The sequence below is a fragment of the Micromys minutus genome, assembly GCF_963924665.1.
Source record: "Micromys minutus genome assembly, chromosome: 21".
In the NCBI taxonomy this organism is placed as follows: domain Eukaryota; kingdom Metazoa; phylum Chordata; class Mammalia; order Rodentia; family Muridae; genus Micromys; species Micromys minutus.
In genome coordinates, this window is record NC_137956.1 from 46,332,436 (window position 1) to 46,352,736 (window position 20,301).

General features: G+C 42.8%; 1 protein-coding gene across 10 annotated transcripts in view; it reads right to left on the reverse strand.

Moving 5' to 3' along the window:
• RBMS3 (RNA binding motif single stranded interacting protein 3) overlaps positions 1-20,301 on the reverse strand; it is a gene marked incomplete at both ends in the record, with an annotated part of 720,124 nt that overhangs the window by 598,149 nt on the left and 101,674 nt on the right. For 7 of the 10 annotated variants that reach the window (XM_080934840.1, XM_080934835.1, XM_080934844.1 and 4 more), the window contains one exon: positions 20,133-20,240. The exons of 1 other annotated variant lie outside the window; for it this stretch is intronic. In XM_080934840.1, coding sequence (XP_080790966.1) covers positions 20,133-20,207 — 75 coding nt within the window. Of the gene's footprint in view, positions 1-20,132; positions 20,241-20,301 lie in introns of those variants that run through there. 2 more of the 10 variants (XM_080934842.1, XM_080934838.1) reach the window with 1 other exon arrangement.

A 20,301-nucleotide genomic window follows, 5' to 3' on the forward strand; every position in this document is an offset into this window, starting at 1 on the left:
CCCCAACTCCTAAAGGTTCTAGAACCTTCCAAAGTAGAACCAACAACTGGAGACCAAGCCAAATGCATGGGCGACATTTTGTAACCAAACCTGGAAACTTGGGATACATTTCACAAAAACAATGACCATTTCTAAAGTAGGCACCATATACAACCCACAGAGCAAAGTTGCTTATATTGTCCTAAATCATCATAACCAAATATGATAGAAAAAACACTGAATCCAACAAATGATTAGAATCAAGTTTTAGTGACTGAATTCTTCTCATATAAAAGTTTATACCGTAAAGCAAAGAGAGGTTGATTGATTCTACTTGAAAATGAAATATTATCTATCCCCATTTATTAAGTGATGTGTATTAGGATGCATGTCTCCTGTCTGTCAGTACAGTAAGCCCACCCTGTCCAGCCCTTTTCAGTGTCTGTGCCATGCCTTACATATCTTACATAAGCATGCGTTTGTCTCTACAGGACGTATGCTGTTCATTTTCTATCAAGGGCCATCCTGTGCTACAAAGGCCAGGAAGGAAAATTCAACGAAGCCAAAGCTCCCTTCTTAACTAAACGAACTAGAGGGGCTCTGGACACACTGGTGTGGCTCTTATTAAAGGAAGTTAGGACTTGCTCAATGCATCCTCTTAGGTATGAGCACTGAAGTCAAGCACTAAGCTTCTCACTCCGGACTAAGGGGTCACAATACAGCGACTCTACCAGACACGGCACAATGCAGCTAAATAGGTGGCCTAGCCTTCAGAAGGGAGTCAGTTGCCAGGTACACGAGATATTCAGACACAATGAGAGGTGGGGTGGCCTTGACTTCACCATGAGCATGGTCACCCTGATGACTTCCAAGTTCCTTTTGGCTTTGCAAAATCTTATAGCCTTATTTCCAGTGGGGGGAATAGGGGATGGCTGGCAATGTCCTTGGGAGAGCTGAGACAACTCCACTCCATAGAGGCAGTGCTCAGTGGCTTTTTAGAAGATCCACCATTTGCCTGTCCTGGCATGCTTTTGGCGGTCTCTGGTTGTTTTCCCAGCCCCAGAAGATCTGGAAGCTAGACCTTTTCAACAGACACAGAGTGCAGGAGGATCCTGGAGGCAGTCACCCCCAAATCAACTCACTTGAGACTAAGGCACATGCCAGGCAGAAGAGGACACCCCACCCTGGTTACACATTCAAAGCTCATAGAGATGAGAGGCGCCATTAGAAGGGTGCTGGTAACTGCCATACCAAGAGGAGACAGATGTGTGGGACCATGTGATCCCCCGCACAGCAGAGAACTGCATGCCTATTCTTCCAGACTTGGGTTTATATGTTAGCCAGGGTCATAGTCTTTCTGATGCACTGCATTTAGAGATCTGATCCCTGGCTGTATTTGCTCTTCATCTGCACTTGGATATTGTTCCTCAGCCTGTGCTGTGAGAGTCCGAATTCACTCCCAGAGGGTGAACCAATGCATCTTTGTACCACCATGCAGGGGACAGCCCCAGGTGCTTCCCTTAAAATCTCTTTCCAGATGTATCTGGAAAGTAGAAAAGAATTGGATCCAGGATGGACACACCAGAAAAAAATCAAGCATTTTAATATTCATATTACATTCAAACTCTATTGGATACGTGGTATACACTATGAAATAAGTCAAAAGCGTCACTGCCGGCACATTTTGACATGGTACTTGGGACTAAGAAGAAAGCACTTAGTGGTGTGACTGGATGATGTGGCTTTGTGGGAAAGTGTTAAGTGGAAGGAAGTCTTCGGAGCAGTAAAGCATTAGTCAGGAGACAGTGAGAAACAGGTCTGAGGTTAGGCCTGAGACTAAATCGCATGTCTAAAACAAGGAAACAAGCCTGTGCTTTCTATCCAGGCTTCAAGAAGATTCTTCCACATGGGAAACTTTAAGACCCAATGTTTTGTCTATACAAACATGTGTGAAACACACACATCCACACATGTGTGCACATACACACACACACTCACTCACATTCATTACATTCAAACAAGTAAAAAAAAACAATTTTAAGATGCTACTTATATAATATAATATATATTGTATATAATATAATATATATAATGTTATATTGTATAATGATTGCCATAATTATTGCTATCAAAACATTTAGTACTGGAAATTCACTTATTTATCCCAGGGATGCAATATGCTATGAATAGTGTTTTGTTCATATAAATGAATGAATAAATAAACAAATGAGTCACTCATAGTATCCTCAGGGATTCTCCAAGGATGATACCTGGAATTCTTTCAAAAATTTTGTACAAAAGTCTCAAGTTATTATTATTATTAATAAAACACAAACAAACCCATCTCACTGACTCACTCCGAAGATGGCTCTTCAAATGTGGAATGACCCATGTCAAAGGATCATGGGAAGAAACCCAGAACTCTCACATCAGGGGATCTTCTTTAGGCTTGGTTGGGATTAGCGTAGGTTCATTTTCCCAAATGTTTGGGAATTACCAAAGCCTCTTTGGCTAAAAGCTAAAGCACCTCATTGAATGGAGAGCCTTCCGAACTTATGGCAGAACAGTGACAGAGACCTGGTAGGAAGGAGCAACACTGTCTGCTTCCAGCTTCCAGAAGTTTACCCTTCTAGGCCAGCTTCTTCACCATCCCTCTCTTTCTTTTTAGACGTCACTATTTTAAATCTATGAGAGCTTGTCCTGCATGTATGTATGCACTCCATACGTGCACAGTCTCTGCTGAGGTAGTAGAGGGCATAGGACCCCTGGAACTGGAATTATATATAATGCAAGAGGTTGTGAACCACATGTGGTTGCTGGGAACTGGACCCAGGACCTCTGCAAGGACAGCCAGTCCTCTTAACTGCCAAGCCATTGCTCAGGCCCATAGCCCCCACTCCGGTAATCTTGTTTATGTTCATCATTTCAAATGTCATCTCCATGGTGATGATAACTAAACCAGAGTCAAATCACATCCCCCATCTGGTTGTATCATTATCCTCAGAATTGACATGTAAAACACAGGACCCAGAGAGATGGTCTAATGGATAAAGTGTGAGGACTAGAGTTCAGATCCCCAGTGCCCGTCTAAACACTGGTTGTCTGGCTGTGTTGGCCCACATACGATCCCAGCACTAAAGAAGCAGACAGAGGGGACACTATAGGGACACTAGAGTCCAGTCAGGTCCGTGAGCTCAATACCTAAGGGAGGGAGTGACTAGGGGAGAGACCCAGATTCAACCTCTGCCTCCATATATGTTCCCCTATTAATAACATCTACACACATATTCCCAATGTTTATATACCACACATACATATGCTGAAACCAACCAGACCAAACAACGACAATCAAAACCCTAAACAAGAACAAACAAGTTAAGCCACAGGACATGACCAGCTTCTTTGAAAGACACTTCTCAGCCTTAGTGTGCAAGCTGATAGTCACACACTGGCCACTCTCCAGTGTCATGTGCATACGTGCTCCCACACACTCTTAGCTTGACTGGCTATGATCACTAAGTTTATAGGTCTCACTTGACCTCCTACATGCTAACTTTCTGCTCCACTGCACCTTGCAACACTCAGATACGAAGAACAAGTATGAATGGCTGTGATCCCCCTGTCAATCACCCTGCAGAAGCTCACTCCTGCCAACTCCGTCGAGGGCCCAGCTTTTACTCAGGAGTCACCCCAAATTTCTGCAATGACATCACATCGTATTCAAAGTCATTAAGGAATTCTTGACAGTCCAAAGGTCAGACAAAAACCATCCCTCTGTGTTTCGTTTGTTTTTGTCTTTGTTTTGTCTTCCAGAAAGAAACAGATATAGCCAAAGGCTAACGTGGAGCAGACAGGGCTATCACAGAGAGGTCTGGAACTACTTCATACCTTGTATTAACTTAACAACACGGCATTCAGTTAATCGATATATCCAGCACTCATTTCATGGCCGCATAGAAAGATACAACACACTTCATTTTAATTTCTGATCGATTGGTGGCACTAATGATCTTTCCTGTTTAACCAATACTGCAGTGAGAAGGTTGTCTTACTTTAACCCCTTTGAAAAATTTAATCTAGAATTGCCTCGACATATATATCAGGCAATGTTTGTAAAAATTTTAAAACATCCCTTCAAAGTCAGACCCCAAATCTACATAGGCAGCAATGTCTCTCTAAGAATGGACAGTGTGTGTGTGTGTGTGTGTGTGTGTGTGTGTGTGTGTGTGTGTGTGTGTTTGTGTGTGTGTGTGTGTGTGTGTGTGTGTGTGTGTGTGTGTGTTGTGGAGGGTGGTTGGGGTGCTATCTCTCTACAACTCCAATTACTACTGCAGGTGTTAGAAAATGTCTAACTTTTAGTAATTGAGTAGGTAAAAGCACATCTTACTAAAGTTTTGGTAGCCACTATCAATGATTTATGACTTACATATTTAACTGCTTATCTATTTCTACATCTTCATTCATGAATTTTTGTCCTTCTGATTATTTGACCTTAGCCTGTCCCCCTCACTGAACTGTAGAAGTTTATTCTATCTCTCAAGTGTTAAGCCTTTGACATATATAATGTAAACATTTTTTTCATATCACTTCTTACTTTTTATAGCAGGTTATCTGCTATATAAAAATGTATAAACATTTTTGGTAAAAGTGTAGGAGTTTTGTGATAAAGAGAAAGGATTTAAGATGTCCATTCCCTTTCTCTATAGCTATGGTTTTGGAATAAGATTTATAAAGCCACACAATGTGCAAAGTTTAAACCATCGTTCACTCATTTATTGTAACTTTTATTAAGTTGTGTGCGGAGGTCTGTATATGTATGATCGTGTGTGCATGCATATGTGTGTAAGTGCATGAATGACTGTGTGTGTGCATGAATGTGTGGGTGTATGTGTGCATGTGTGTGTGAGTATATGCCAGTGTGTGTATGTGTGTATGTGCATACATGTGTGTGTGTTCACATATGGGAAGCCCAGAGAACAGCCCCAGTTGCTAATCCTTGAATGCCATTCATCTTCTCTTAGAGTCAGGATGTCTCACTAGCTCAGGGTTTGCCAAGCAGACCAGAGCAGCTTTCTAGCGAGCTTCAGTGGTCCTCCTGCCTCTGTGTCTTGTCCCTGGGATTACAGGCACATGCCAACATGCCTATTTTCTTTCATAAAGTTTCCGGGTTTAGAGCTGAGGTCTTTGCAGCACTTTACTAACGGAGCCACCTCCTTACTCTGTATTTCTTATGTGCCTTAAGGTTGTTCAGTGGTTCCCGATTGCTGGTTATCCACGTGACGTTCAGGTCAAAGCTCGGCGTGTTAGCACACTCTGTCTCCCCTCTACCCCAGACTCACTGCTGTCTGACGTTCCTCCTATTCCTAACAGGAAGAGCCTCCCTGATGCCTTTGACTGAGGCAGTAGGCCAAGGAGGCTGCTCTTTATTCCATAGGTATTGGTCATGTGACAGTGCCAGCCAATGTGGCACAGGGGGTTTGTAGAAAGGACAGACAGAACAAAGATGCTCATGCAGAACAGGAGCTTATAGGAGAGACAGAAGGGAAGAGAACTAATGGTTAGGTGTTCAAAAACATCTAACAGTAAATGACGTTAGAATTCGGGCTCAGGACAAATCTCACATTTGCAAGGACCATTTAGTCAATACTGATTAAGCAGCTACTGGATACTTGGGAAATCACTCGGCCTCAAGACCTCGGAAATGGCCCTTGAATCATGAGCCTGAAAAGCTCGGTAAGTGTGGCCACAATAATTAAAGGAGGAGTACCAAGAGGGTAGAATTAGCATTTAGTAAGAGAAATGCCAGGGAACTGAAGGGACACTGGACAGCCGGCAATGGGGCTGAAGGGAACAGTCTCAAGAACATTCTCATTAAAACCCAGCCCCGCACCCCAAGTCAGCACTGGTCTCACACACGACATTTCTAAACATGAGGTTTCACTCCGGGAGAGCAAGAACTGACACTCGAGTCAGCTGCAAGAAAATGACACATCTTCCGCCCTCTAATTTAGTTCCTCCAGGGGACAAAGGCATCCCGGAAACTTCAATGAGAAAAGTACAAGGACTGTGAAACACAGCAATGTGAAAAGCAGACAGTTTCCCAAAGTATTCATTTCAGAGTGCGGGGTGAGTTTTTCATAACAGGCTCAGAGAGAGACTTGAGCTTCGTTCCAAAACAAAACAACAATGGCAAAATTTCAGGTAAGAAATAGAAGGATTGCAGACGGCAGATCTAAGCAAGAGCTTAGTCCGGCTGGCTGGAAAGCGGGTAAGCAGAGACAAGCGGAAGCGTGGAGATACATTTCAAGGAAGACATTGATCTGAGCCACCACAGGGCTCTTGCTGCTCTGTGGCCAGGCCTCAAGTCCATCCCAGCCTCTCTGCTGCCCTCCTCCTCTGATCACCAATGATCCTCTCCTGGAGAAAACCACTCTTACCCCATATTTCACCCTCCTCAGACTTCAGTGTGTTTGCATTTTTTGTGGGATTCGGAAAGAAAAGGCTACTGGTCTCACGCTGACCCCAAAGATATTCTTATCAGATATGCAAAGCATTCTTTGGACAGAAGGAATGTGACATATAAATAAGGAAATGTGATCTGGGGGTCACAGAGCTAAAGTAAGCTGCAGTCCCAGACACGGGGCCTCCGAGATAAACACACACAGTAACGTTTTACCCAAGTAAACTTGGTGTTTTCAATTCCAGTTATTAAACTTAACCAGACCCTGTTAATATGTTTGTTCTTAAACTCAGTGTACAGATACGGTGTGATGTGCAGTACTTTGTTTTTGTTTTGGCTTCTCTCTTCCACTTCTGTCCCTGTCTGTCTGTCTCTTCTCTCTCCCCCCACATAAATGTATGTGTGTGTGCTTGTGTGTATACATGTGTGTGTGTGTGTTCCAGTATTTGCATGTGTGGGTGGAGGTTAGATGTCAGCCTCAGGTATTTTTCTTCAGGAGCTGTCCACCTTGATTTTCTTTCTTTCTTTTCTTTCTTTCTTTCTTTCTATCTATCTATCTTTCTTTCTTTCTTTTTCTTTTCTTTTTTTCTTTTTGGAAAAAGGTCTTACTGGAACCTGGACATGGCCAAACAGGCTAAGCTGGCTGGTCAGCAAACTCCAGGAATTCTTGTCAATTTATGGCCTTCATATACATGCATACACAGAGAAATAGAAACATGTACACAAATACAAGCGCACACACACACTCACAAATATTTTAAAGGAGCAGAATATAGTTCACATGAATTCAAGTGCAGAGAGGCAACAGAGTCATTTGGGTTATTAGGAATCCAATCAGCAGCAAAGTAAGCAGCCCATCAACAACCCAGCTTCCTGTTGTAAAGGAAGCTCAAATCAGAAATTCACCATCTTAATATTCAGTGATTGGCTGTTTGTCATCCACAGTGACCAAATAATGGCAGGAAAAGCATCTTCACCAATGAGCTACATGTCTGTAAAATGTGGTGCAAACCTAGTAAGAGCCATGATGCCAACAAGAGGAAACACAGATATAAATGACCTGCTGAGCACGTGCCAAATATTCATCACCGGGGAAATATTAGGAGACAATACTTGCGACATGAAAGCACTTACTATAGATCAGAGATAAACATGCATGAACGTAGAGAACACTGTTGAAGAGCCAGGCATGTCTCAGCCCTGAAATCTCAACACACAGGAAGCAGAGGAAGAAGGGTCATATGAACTCAAGGTCAGCCTGGGTTACTCATAGCTTCAGGCCAGGCTGGGATAAAGAACAAGATGTCAGAGAGAGGGAGGGAGAACGGAAGGAAGAGAGAAGAGGGAGAAGAAGAGGGGTGTGGGGAGATGGAGAAGGAGAAGGCAGGAGAGGAGAGGAGAGGAGAGGGAAGGAGAAGGGAGTGAGAGATGATAATGCTATCAAAGAGCGTATCTACCTATCAATATTGGTTAATACAGAGAGTTCTCTAATGACCTAGTGCTATTGAGAGATTATTAGTTTCCCCATGACAGGGTTTGGACTGCTCAATGCATTATTTTGTAGTATGAAACTTTCCAAAATGTTCAGGAATTAATTATGAAGATAGAAACTATATTTTCTTTAAATATTAACAATAGCAATGTAAGTAAAAATATGATATATATTTTTTAAAAAACACTACACACAAAACCTAAGGGATTCTGCCTGGAATAGAAAATTCAAAAGAAGTCCAGCTCATAATCACATTTTGATTGAGGTTAAAGTTTTCATACAATCCCATAGTGTTCTGGGTTGATGTTCTCCTGTCTTCCTAAGTGCAGAGGTTCTCTCATTCTCCAGAACCCCATTTGAAACCGTCTCTCACGGTTTTGCTTTCATCTTTACATGTACTGTGTGAGCATGTGTGCATCTGTGTCTTTGTGTGTACCCTGGCACACACGTGGAAGTGAGAGGATATTCTCAAGAGTCTGCTATCTGGGTCCACCATGTAGGTTCCAGGAATTGAACTTAGGTCACACTTGGTGACAAGTGCCTTACCCACTAAGCATCTCAGCAGACTACAGTACTTGGGGTAGGTACATATGAGACACACAAAACAGGATGGTTTGATTCGTTCTGAAAACCCACCAATAGAATGTCAGATCCTACAGAGATGTTCCAGTACCAAAACTTGTGATCCAAACCGAGAAAGTGTTCACGAAACCAACCAGGATATACATCTGAGTATCCATTCCACTACCATAGATGTGAGTATCCATTCCACTACCATAGGTGTGAGTATCCATTCCACTACCATAGGTGTGAGTATCCATTCCACTACCATAGGTGTGAGTATCCATTCCACTACCATAGGTGTGTCAAGACACAAACAGCCCAGTCATGTTCAAAAAAAGCAGAGACACATTCGCCACCAAGCACTAATAGGAGAAAGTCAAACACCAATTTCATTCTACTTTGAGGAAAAATAAATGGGAAAAACACACAAACAACAACAAGAGACACTATGGGAAGGACCCAAAAGTTCAAAGGTTAAAAAAAAAAAAAGAAAGATTTTCAGAGCAAAAAAAAAAAAAAAAAAAAAAAAAAAAGCAAAGATTCAAAGAAGACAAATTCATCTCAAAAGCTTAATAATAAGAGGGATGGAGGAAGGGAGGAATAGGTGGAAGGAATAGAAGCTAAATTAGAGAATAAAAATTAAATTAATTAATAAATAAAATTAGCCCAAGGACAACAACCAAGCAAGTCAAGGACATACACAGGACAGAACACAAAAGGGAGGCCATGTGTGACAGCTGTCCTGAGATGAACACAGGTGGAGAGGTATATCCAGAGATCATGTCAGAAAGGATGAACAGAAACAGTAAAACTACCAGCCAACCTTTCTGGGACCTATTGAGATCTGGACACCATCTTCCTGGGCTCCATCCATCTGAGATATCTTTGTATTTAAAGAGCCCATTAGACATCACTATTTACAGATCCTTCATTGACCTTGTCATTGACCAAGGAGTCTCAGGACACCTTGGTGGGTTTGTAATATCACTTTTGCATAGGTTTTTAAATATCATTTTGCATGTGTTACACTACTGTTTGGTCCTCTGTTCTATACAAACAACGTTGTTCATGATTATACTATAGGACACATAGAGATTGACATGACTAATTTACAGGCAGTACTGCCCAGAGAGGCATTAAAAAATGGTTCTAATGATTCTTTCTGGAAAACATCTATTTTTCTAAACAGAAGTTCCAGGAAGACTCTTAGAGAGATCCTCCTTGCTAAGGGGACCATGGAAACAGCAAGTGCCCTTAACAGAAGTTGGGGAGTTGGCTCAAGGGCAAAGTGCTTGTCACAGACATGAGGATCTGATTCAGTCTCCAGAACACAGACTAAGGGGCTGGGAGCTCATAAGACCTGTGCTTCAGATACGGAGTCAGGTGGATCTCTGGAGCTCCATGGTCAGCCAGCCTGGCTGACCTGGCAGATTCCAGATCTGATGAGAGACCCTGTCACAACAGAAACAAGATGGCTGCCCACTGAGCACTAATATGTGACATTGTCCTCTGACTCTCCCCCTCCGTCTATCTGTGTATCTCTCTCTCTCTCTGTCTTGATGTTTGTCTCTGTCTCTCTCTGTTTCTCAAGAATGACAGACATTGCCAAACGCTGCAGCACATTGCAAACTTAAACACTTGAACAACTGTTTATACCAACTTGATGGCTTTCCCCTCAAGACACCAAGAACCTTAGCTCCTTGACTTCCACTTAGTTTAGGTATTGCCCCAAGATGGCCTCTTACTCATAAACGCTCTTCCCCTTGCCAAGCAGCTCTTCTTGATTGATTTTGGAAAGGAAACCGGTCATCGACGCCAAGGAAAGTTAGAGGAGACAAAGATCTGATGCCCCTCCCCTCTTAACTTCCCAGGTCCCTTTTATTTGGTTTCCCATAAGCCACTGGTTAAGGAGAAGCTATCAGACTGTTCTGTTCTTGTCGTGTGTGGCAGCTGCATGACAAAGTACTCTGAAGACCACTGCTCTCCATGAGACAAATACGTGCTATGAAATCATTAGGGGTTAATTAGAACAAATCAATCAGTGGGATTCTAAAAAGATGTTATTGAGAGTAATAGAGGGAAGAAAGCAGATACGTTGTTTTTGTGACATGCCGACAGTGTGTCTCAAAGCACAAGAAGATACAATTCTTGTGACAGAAACTGAAAAAAAAAATCAGTCCCTGTTAGTTTGGTAAGAGCTGTCTCCGTGAACCACCCATGGCTGACTGGACAGATCCAGCTCATGGGCCAGAGTGAACAGATCTGTGACTCTCTAGGAATGCCTTGTCCTTCTCCATTTCTGTCATATAGTAACAGAGGAAGTCAGGGACACCAAAATATGCCTGTGACTGTCTGAAGAGTGTATGCTTGTACTCTGTATATGGAAGATATTTTAAAAGACGACTCACTGAACCATCAAGTGAAGTTCAATGTGTAGTTAAAGAGCAGCTATGAGCCTACAAGACGGGTCAGCAGGTCTTGAGATAGGATACTGAAAACGGACGGGCCAGGTGATATGTACCTAGAATTCATCCCTCCATCACGGGAGGCTGAGGAGGGAAGACTGTGAATTGGTTCAGTACAAGACCCACTCCCTCTTGCTTAAAAAAAAGAAGAGTAAAAGGAAGCTCCGTGAAGAACAGAAGGAGGCAGTCTTCTTGGTGTTGCAGAAGCTCTCACAGAGACAGGCTCTCTGGGTGGCCTCGACTACTCTGTGAAAGCAATGATGGCTCTGGTTGAAATGGACACACATGGATTCTGCATGCCGAGAGAACTCCCCCAAGGTACAAAAGCTATGAAAACTGTTGAAACAGAGGCAACTAGCAATTCTGACACCTGACGCCACTTTGAGAAGAATCTAGAAGAATTATCCAGTAGCAAACGTATCACGGCATTGATTTGCCTCCTACCTAAACTATGAGCTAGCAGTGTGAGGAAACCCAGCTCCACTCAGATCTGTCTCTGACAGACAACTCCAACAAGCAAAAATGAATTTGATGAACTTGGCACTAAGATACCTTACAGCTGTTTCTCATTGTCACAGGTCAATCCAATGTGTCTACTTGATCAACCAAAGACTGTCAGTGACTTTTCCAAAAGAGGTCTCTCAAAAGCCCAAAGGCCACAGCAAATGGAAGCTAAGGCCCGAAGGGGAAATGTCTGATTTCTTTAGAAACTCTGTTGTGTCATGTGATGTTTTTCCGGAAGGTGTCTGGTGAGAGGATGTTTTGGTGAAGCAGACACATGAGAGAGCATGTGGTATTTTTCTGGAGCAGGTGTTTGAGAGGGTATATGATGTTTGGAAGGGGTGTAAACGAAACCCCATAAAGAGGTTGCTCTTGCATTGCAATGCCACGCAATGCTTTGCTGGCCTCACTTCTTCACTGGTCTTAAAACATGCCAAATGACTTCTTGTGATATTCTGGCTGATTCCTGTCACTTTTGTTGACTCATAGCGATTGAGTGATGCCTTGTGGTTTCACCTGACTTGAGCCATGGCTAATGATTTTTACTTTGTGTTTGCTATTGGATTGAACTGCTTGTACCCTCACAACAGAGTGGTACCCACCCAAAGCTTCTAAACAGATCCACAACACCCTTTTCTTACAAACCTTCTTTTCCCCTACCTCTGGTCAGTGGACTAGAAGGGAGGATGAAGTGTTTGAGAACACTAAATAAAATTAATTTAGAGGAAAAAGTCTAAGCCTACAAAGGACACCCTCCTTCTACTGGGGGATCTGGGTACTAAACTCAGGTATCTAGGTTTAAAGCCTCACACAGCCCTTCTACACTCCGAGCCACCCCGCCAGCCCCTGAGCCAGTGTGCTAATTCTGAACTATGAAAGGAAAGTCAAGTTTGCTGGTGGGTAGGCTAGGTCAGGGTTGTGTTTCCTTCCTCCTGCTCCTAATGTAAACATGCAGTCCTAAAGAGAAAAATAACAACTCGTGTGCTAAATCATACAAAACCAACACGTGGCTGCCAAAGATTAAAAGGAACATTATTTAAAATGGGTCATTCTGGGATATTTCATCTTATTAATTCAGCTTAGTGGAGTTTGGAGGGAAAGAAGAAAGGTCTCCATCAAGAAAAAAAAAAAAAAGCGGTTTTCAGAGAGAGTTCTGAAACGTAACTCACCGGGTTGGTATGTCTTTGAGCTATTACTGCCCCCCCCCCCCCCAATACCATGTTCTACATAACAGTAGTATTTTGTCCACGTTTCCAAGGCTCCTATTAGACTTGGGGAATATGCAGATTTCACAAACCCCATTCTAAATAGAATTTCATCTTTCAATGGTTGTTTCTACATTCACTCTAGCGCCCACAGCTATTCATGAATGAAGAGTATTTAGTGTCTTTACTGTCAGTTCTATCTTCCCCAAACCTGTCCCTAGTCACATGCTGCTCATCCTCCACCTCAGGTACTGGAAGCTACAGCGTAGCAGACTTCAAGCTCACTGCTGAGTCTTGGAGAAGCGCTAACTGAATCCACTCAGAAGAGAATGTTAACCGCCATGGATACACCTGTCATAAGGGATGATTAAATGACGTCTGTCGTTCCGTCCCACCCCGCTCCACCCACTCCCGAGTGATGGATGCGTTCCTCAGCGTTTGGGATTCAGATGTGAAGGGCACAGCTATATTTGTCAATCCTCTCTACCCTGCAAAGCAGCATTTGATGACTCCGTGGAAAGTATCAAAGAACCAAACAAAAATTCACGGAAAGCTCTAAATGCAAGTCACCTCCTAATGCCAACAAGACACCAAAGCAGACGCCGCTGTCTACAAAGAGGATTTCCAAACGTTCAAGTGGGCAGGAGTCAGGGTGAATGAAACTGGCCAACAGACCAATGTCTTAGCAGGTAGCACAAAGAATGCCCAACAGAAAAAAGAACCATTTCATTTACACCCTCCTCATAACTGGTCTGTAAGAGAGGTTGAAATATCACACTGCAGAGTTATATTCAGATATGACTCTAAATAGTATGCATTTAATGAGTAATAAACATGAATGGAAAATAAACAAATAAAGAAAAATTTTTGTCCACAAATTGGCTGCTGGCATCAACCTAAAAGAAAACTTAGAAGAAAGCAAAAGTCAGCTCACCTCTGACCGTGCCTACTGGTTTGTGTTTCTTTGTTTCTTTTTTGAACGTCTAAAGCCTAAAACCTGAAACCAAATACCAAACAGCCAATTCTCCAGAGGCTTCCAGGGGCCCTGAAGACAATCACTAGCCATACATTTAGATATTATAGTCTGTTATACACTGACTATTAGATCTTCTACATAAGTTTGTTTTTATTATTATGTATGCGAGTGTGTGAGACTGTAAGTGTGACCATAGAAGTGGGATGACCTTAGAAACACCTCCTCACCTTCTACATCTTTTAAGACTGGGTCTCTTTACCACAGCATTGGTTAGGCTGTCATTGCTGGGGGGGGCGTCTTCTGTCACTGCTCTTCTTTAGCTTAGGGACAGTGGGATAACAGACACTTGGCCCTGCAGCCAAGCTTGTTCACTGAGGTATCTTCCCAGCTTGGTGTGTTAGCATTATTAATCCTACAGACCTATAACCTCTAGGGAACCAACATTGCCACCAATACCACAAAGAGCCCACAGAACCCAGACTTTTCTCTACACCACCACTAGTGCAGAAAGAGAGGCAAAGCACATGACCTTGTGTGTTCTTTAATGTTTAACTCCGTCAGTGGGAACGACACAGTCCTGCAGAGTCATGCACTACATTTCCCATTGTCTTTCAAAACAAATATGTCCCGTTTTCCATTTTGTTACCTCTAGGGTATTGAACCTTAATGATATGCCAATATTTTCTTTAGAGGTAAATGCCCTGAAGGTTTTTCTGACAAGAATCTCAAAGATTAAAGTATTCTAAAATCCAAGAAGAAAGATGTGAAAATGTTATTTACAATCGCTAGACAGAATGTGAAATTTGCTTTTGAATCTGTGTTTGGAGAGTCAGTCTGCGATTTGCTTCTGCACGTCTGTCACTCCCATTAGGTAAGTGTGTGTCTTCTAATTAAATGTCCCACACTAGGGCACACACAGGGATAATTTTTTTAAAACAATTGTTGGTATTCATCTGCTTCCATTTTCAGAAAACATATTTTTTTTTCAAGCACAGCCAAAACAGTTCAATGTTTTCCCACTACAGCAAAAAAAAAAAAAAAAAAAAAAAAAAAAAAAAAAAGTAACGCATCCTGAAGACACAGCTCGGCTCCCAGACCCCACTCTCCGCTCTCTCGGGCCCATCTGCTCGCTGGCTCTGCAGCAACCGTAGCATAAAAACGTCTTTTCTCACACGCTTTGGCTATTACAAGAGTTAATCACATACAGCTGTGGTACATGAGACTGTTACAAAACAATTTCAATCTAGTACTTGAAGCCAAACTCGGACAAACACTCACCATTTATTCTGAATAAAAAGTTCCACACCGAAAAAAAAAAAATACCAAAAACTCCCAAAATGTTTCTTTTCAAAGAAAAGAGGTATGTTTGCCAAATCCGACAGGGACACCATCATGGGTGAACTTTTTTCCACCGAAGTACGGATTATAATGTCAAAGGAGATTTGTGAGAAAAAAACCACATAATATGGAAATGAAGCCTCCCAGAATTCCTAAAGCCAAAAAGATCCAGAATGAACTTGTACCCCCCACACACCTTTTTTGTGTCCCTTCCTGAAAAGTGTCCCTGTCTCTGGCTCCAGAACAGAGCTATTCCCTCCTGTGAAAAGGTTTTCTATTGCATAATTCAGTTATTTCTTTTGTAAAACAGAAGATGAGATGCTCCAGGAAGGACCCGACGGTGTTTCCTTCAAGCTCTGAGTCCAGAGAAAATAAGTTTCTGAACAATCTGACCTCGTGGAGGAAGACATTTTAAGGAGATAAGACTACATTATCTAGACAAGACAGCAAAAGCTACACCAGGCTGCACCCTCCCCCACGGAGCTCAAAGGTCTGTAGGATCCAGGAACTAAACGAAGAGGGTAAATCCTTGCGGCTATTTTTCCCCTCTTACTTAAAACAAATTAAAATTCTGCACACTTAAAAATAAGGCAAAGATGATTTCTCACATCCCCATGCCACCCTTCAGCTCTACCCCTAAGCAAAGGAAAATATTTGGAATTGTAGATAAATAGTTCATGGCTGCAAGTTTTTGTTTGTTTGTTTGTTTGTTTGTTGTTTTGGTTTTTTTCCAATAAAAAAAAAAGCAGTTTTGTATGGTTCGAGCTTTCAAAGGCAAACACAATTTAGGAGTTCGAAGGGCTGTTTTCAAACAACCCAACAGGCAGTTTACCAAAGACTAGCTAGCTATCAGTGCAAAGCCTAGACCGGAAGCAGGAAGAAATCCCAGCCTCCCTCCCTCCCTCCCTTCCTCCTGGAGGTTTGCATTCCTTTGCCTACCTGACAACTGTTTGTAGAGTGATTTTGCTTTTGAAGAGTCTGAAAGTCCACAGGTTCAAATGTCCCTTGGACCTCTAGAAGCTCCTTTTCTTTGCCCACTCCACATTCCTCCTGCATAGGCTCTTTCTACAGCACAACCCATCTCTATGACATAACTGAAGCTCGACTCTTAGTGGGAGGCAGCAGGCTGGGCTACCCATGGTGGGAGTTGAAGCTGAAGTCAATACACCGTGGGTAAGACTCAGTCCTCATTTCTGTTCCTGCTCTGAATATCATCTGAGTGCCTTCAGCCAGAGGAAGCCAGGAAGGGTCTCCTAATCTCAACTCCTTTGTAAGACTTTCTGGGGAAACCAAAAGGCCAGAAAGGGGAACACAGTTTTGCTCTCTGGACTGATAAAGAAGCCTGTGAGCCTGGAAGGCTACACAAAAGCAAGAAAGAAGGCACTAGCTGGGGGTTCTTTCTGAAGTTTGAGGAACATGATTAAAGTTTTCTCAAAACTACATAAGAGAGAAACATCCATTTCTCAATCCCAGTGTCTAGGAATACCAGTTCACCAAGCCGCGAGCAAGCAGATCTCCCTTCCCTAGCCTTCTTTTGCCAACTGATTTATTGACTGTTGGGTGTGTTGTGGTTGTTGAGAAACATCCCTACCCAATGTGCCTCAAATTCACAAGAGAATGTACCTAGATTCTCAGAACCCAGCTCCAAAGGGTGGAGTTTCTTGAAAAAAAAATGTGGGGTTGCAAGAGTCAAAGGCATTTTGAGTTTTACCAGGAAGATAAGGTGCCATTTTTAGATTGCTCTTCTCTAAAGCTACAGGTTGGTCTTCCTGTACCTGTCCACGCAACAGCTTACTTTGAAAAACTTATTTTTAAAACTCAAGCCACATCATGTGTTTAAATATTACAGCATGTCATTGTATTTTTTTAAATCTACTGTGACCGAAAGCAATGCCCCTCCTTCAGATTGTCTTTTGAAATATATATATATATATATATAAATTATATGATATGAGCTCAGCCCAGCAGCACTGCTACAGCCAAAGACCAAGCAACTCTGTCATTTACACACATGACATTGTGTGCGGTTAATGCCATGTAACAATTTAGGCTTCATGTACATTTTGTCTCCTATAAAGCATTTTTGGCATCTGGGAAATGATTCTAGGAGATAAAACAGAACGAGCTGATTTCTAGTTTTGTTTTAACAGAGTAAAGTAGAAAGTCACATCACAGGCTCTCACATCACAGGAAACAAGAAGAAAGAACATGAGGAACTATCACCATCCCCAAACTACAGCGTGTGTGTCTGAGGAAATGGAAGGCCTGTACCTAGATTTTTAGAATACTATTTTTATGTTGTTTTTGCACAAGCAACTAGGACTTGTGCCCAACATTTCATTATTTAGGTAAAAAGCAGGAGCCTGGGGGTTTGTTTGTGATTGGTTTAGGTTTTCTAAGAATGATGTTAAACACTGTTTTTATTCTATAAAAATTCCAAGGAAATCCCACCTCCCCTGCCCAACCCACACACACCTCTTGTATATTAGGAAGGGAGAGCATTTGACTTTAAACAATCCTTGAAAGTCTGATATCCCTGGGTTGTGACTTTGATCAACCATAGGATTCCATGTCTATCAAATATAAGTATTCTTTATATGTGAGCATGGCTTCCATTGGCTGTGACAATGATCTTAAGTTGCAACTAGGTGTCAATGCTGGACAGTGGATTTCCATGAATTTCATCTTGGCTCATCAAATAAATATAAACATAACACCCTCCCTTTAAACTGATTATGAATACTGTTGTGAGACAGGTAGGTATGAGGAGCAAAGGTCCAGGACTCTACTGTCCCCCATGATCTCACAAGGCCTTCTTGTATTGGATTAAGTCTGTCAGAGAGTCCTCACATGCTCAGATAGAACAACACACAGATATTTCCTCAGAACCTGACCTTTCACATCTCTAGTTTCTTGGGATGTCATTAATGTCTGTCATTCCAGAGGCACCAAAACAATCCGTGACAACTTCGCTGCCGTGCTGAAATTCTACAAACAAAACCATCCAGGTGAGCTGCCAAGAAAACCCAAGTAGCTGATTTTAAATTTCCTCTTGGCCCTGATCTGATTACCCAAATATCAGCTTAGGGTGCCTGACCGAGCTAACTTCTTTAAAAGGTTGCAGAGGCTGATGGCTTTGGCTGGCTAGAGAGGAACAAGGCCCAGAGACACTGTCAGAGTCCATGGGGGCACTAACAGGACCCCAAACAGTCTTGAGAGATCGTTCAGTTTTCTTTAAGCAAAACACTTCAAATCACTATTGCACTCTTTCCTCCCTACCATTTCTGTCTCGGTCTCTGTCTCTCTTCCTCCCTTCCTTCCTCCCTCTCCCTCCCTCCTCCTCTTCCTCCCTTTCCCACAGTGGCTCACCCAGCACCCTGTGTCTTTAACTGTACCCAGCATTCATTATTCCCTGTTAGTAAAACTATATTAAAAGCAATCCAGGAGAAAAACAAAACAAAACAGAAACCAACTATTCCACTTAAACTTCAATCAAAAGTTTCTCTTGTGGTTGTCCCTGGCGCTAGAAAATCAGAACCGGCAGAAAGCACAATTTGGGGAAACATTTGGAAAAATTTAGCCAAATGAGTAAAAGGTTTGGAATGTTTGATATTTTTCAGGCAACCCTGGAGCTTATTGCTTTTGTCTCTTTTTAGAGAAAAGTGACTGTGGATATTCTTTTTTAAAGATATTTCTTCTTCTTTTTTTTTTTTTTAATGACCGTGGATATTTCTTTAAAAAAAAAAAAAACTTGCCTGACCCTTTCTTTAAAGGAGTAAGCAGCACTCTCTACCAAGTTGCCCAAAGAGTTAATACTCAGGGCATCAGGCAGGAGGGCTGGTCTGTTTAAGCAGAGGCATCCCAAACTAAGTGGGCACAAAGGCAGAAAGCAAAGTGAACCGACCTTGGAAGGGTAGGGCATAGCATAGAGCAATTGAAAAAGAAAAAGAAAAAAGAAAAAAGAAACACCAGCCTTTAATGCAATCCGGAGAGGATGTTGTCCGGTTTGGTCCTCAAATGGGCATTGTCTGATGAGACAGAGTAAATTCACCTTAGTGTGAATTGCCAGCCCCCCTGATAGTCCCAGAGACCCAGTGACAGCGCATACGCTCAACCATGCCCTGCTTGCTTTCACATGTGGAGCTCCTAAGAAGATGGAGGGGTCTGGTTAATTCATTACAAAATCAGAGTATCCGATATGGTACACCCTCCTTCAAATCAAGTCCAGTAGAATTGACAGATTGGAGCACGGGTCTCTCACATCCCCTCTTTCAAGTCTGAACTGCAGGATAAAAGTTCAGGGTGGGCACTGCCCCCTGCTCAGTTCTGTGGGCTTGCCTCCGGGCCCCTAATGATCACTTAAACACATGCTCACACAAAGCCCCGAAGTCTTTAACCAATTCAAGTCCAATTATTATCAGTTACATTCCATGCTTTTTTTTTTTTCAGACCCAGACTTCCCAGTGGTAACTGACGGGTGGGGAGGGGGTGGGGAGCCAGTCTAAAAGTAAAAACCATGGGTGCTAACCATTTACTTCTTTTATCTCTCAAGAGCATCTCAGTCATCCTTCAGGTAAAATAAAGTCCAAACAAAACAACACGCTCAGCAAACTCTGAAAGACTTTGGAGGGTGCCCTGGAACCTCCTGGCGATCAGATCTCCTTTCCTGCTGCACTAGGCCATGAAAAGTTTAAGTGGCACCCACCCCAGAGTGTTTTCTGTAAGGAAGGGGGAAAGGGGGGGGGGGCAAATCTTAGAGATTCACACACAAAGAACAGCTCCACTAGAAAAGCTCCTGAAACAGCATTCTTGTCCGGGAGGACGTCTGTTGGGACCCCCTTTCTTTAAAAAAAAAAAAATCCCCGCTCACCTGCAAAAGACTTCAACCATCTCACCAGCATCTCTGCAGCTAAATAACAAAAGAACACTCCATTGAAAGTCCCCCGTCTTTAAAGAGAAAGCTACACTCCGGGGCTTCCTCTCCCTTCTTCCTCTGGCTTCTAAACTCGGTCCCCACTGTTAGTAATTTGAAAGAGGTCGGCACAGGGGATGGGGGCGAGGGCGAGGGAAGGGTCCGTTTGCCTGCCTTACTCGCTCCAGAGGAGCGCCAGGCACCACGCTTGCCTTGTGAAGCCCGCGGGTCCAGCCATACCTTGGTTTGGAGGTACTGCGGACAGTAGAACGTGTACTGGGGATACATTTGTGGCTGATCCAGGCGTTTGCCCATGTAGCTGGGATCTTTATCTCCGAGGCAGGAAACTGAATAACAGGGTATATGATGCCCAGGCAGGCGAGCTTCTTTCTCTTAATCCACTGTCCCC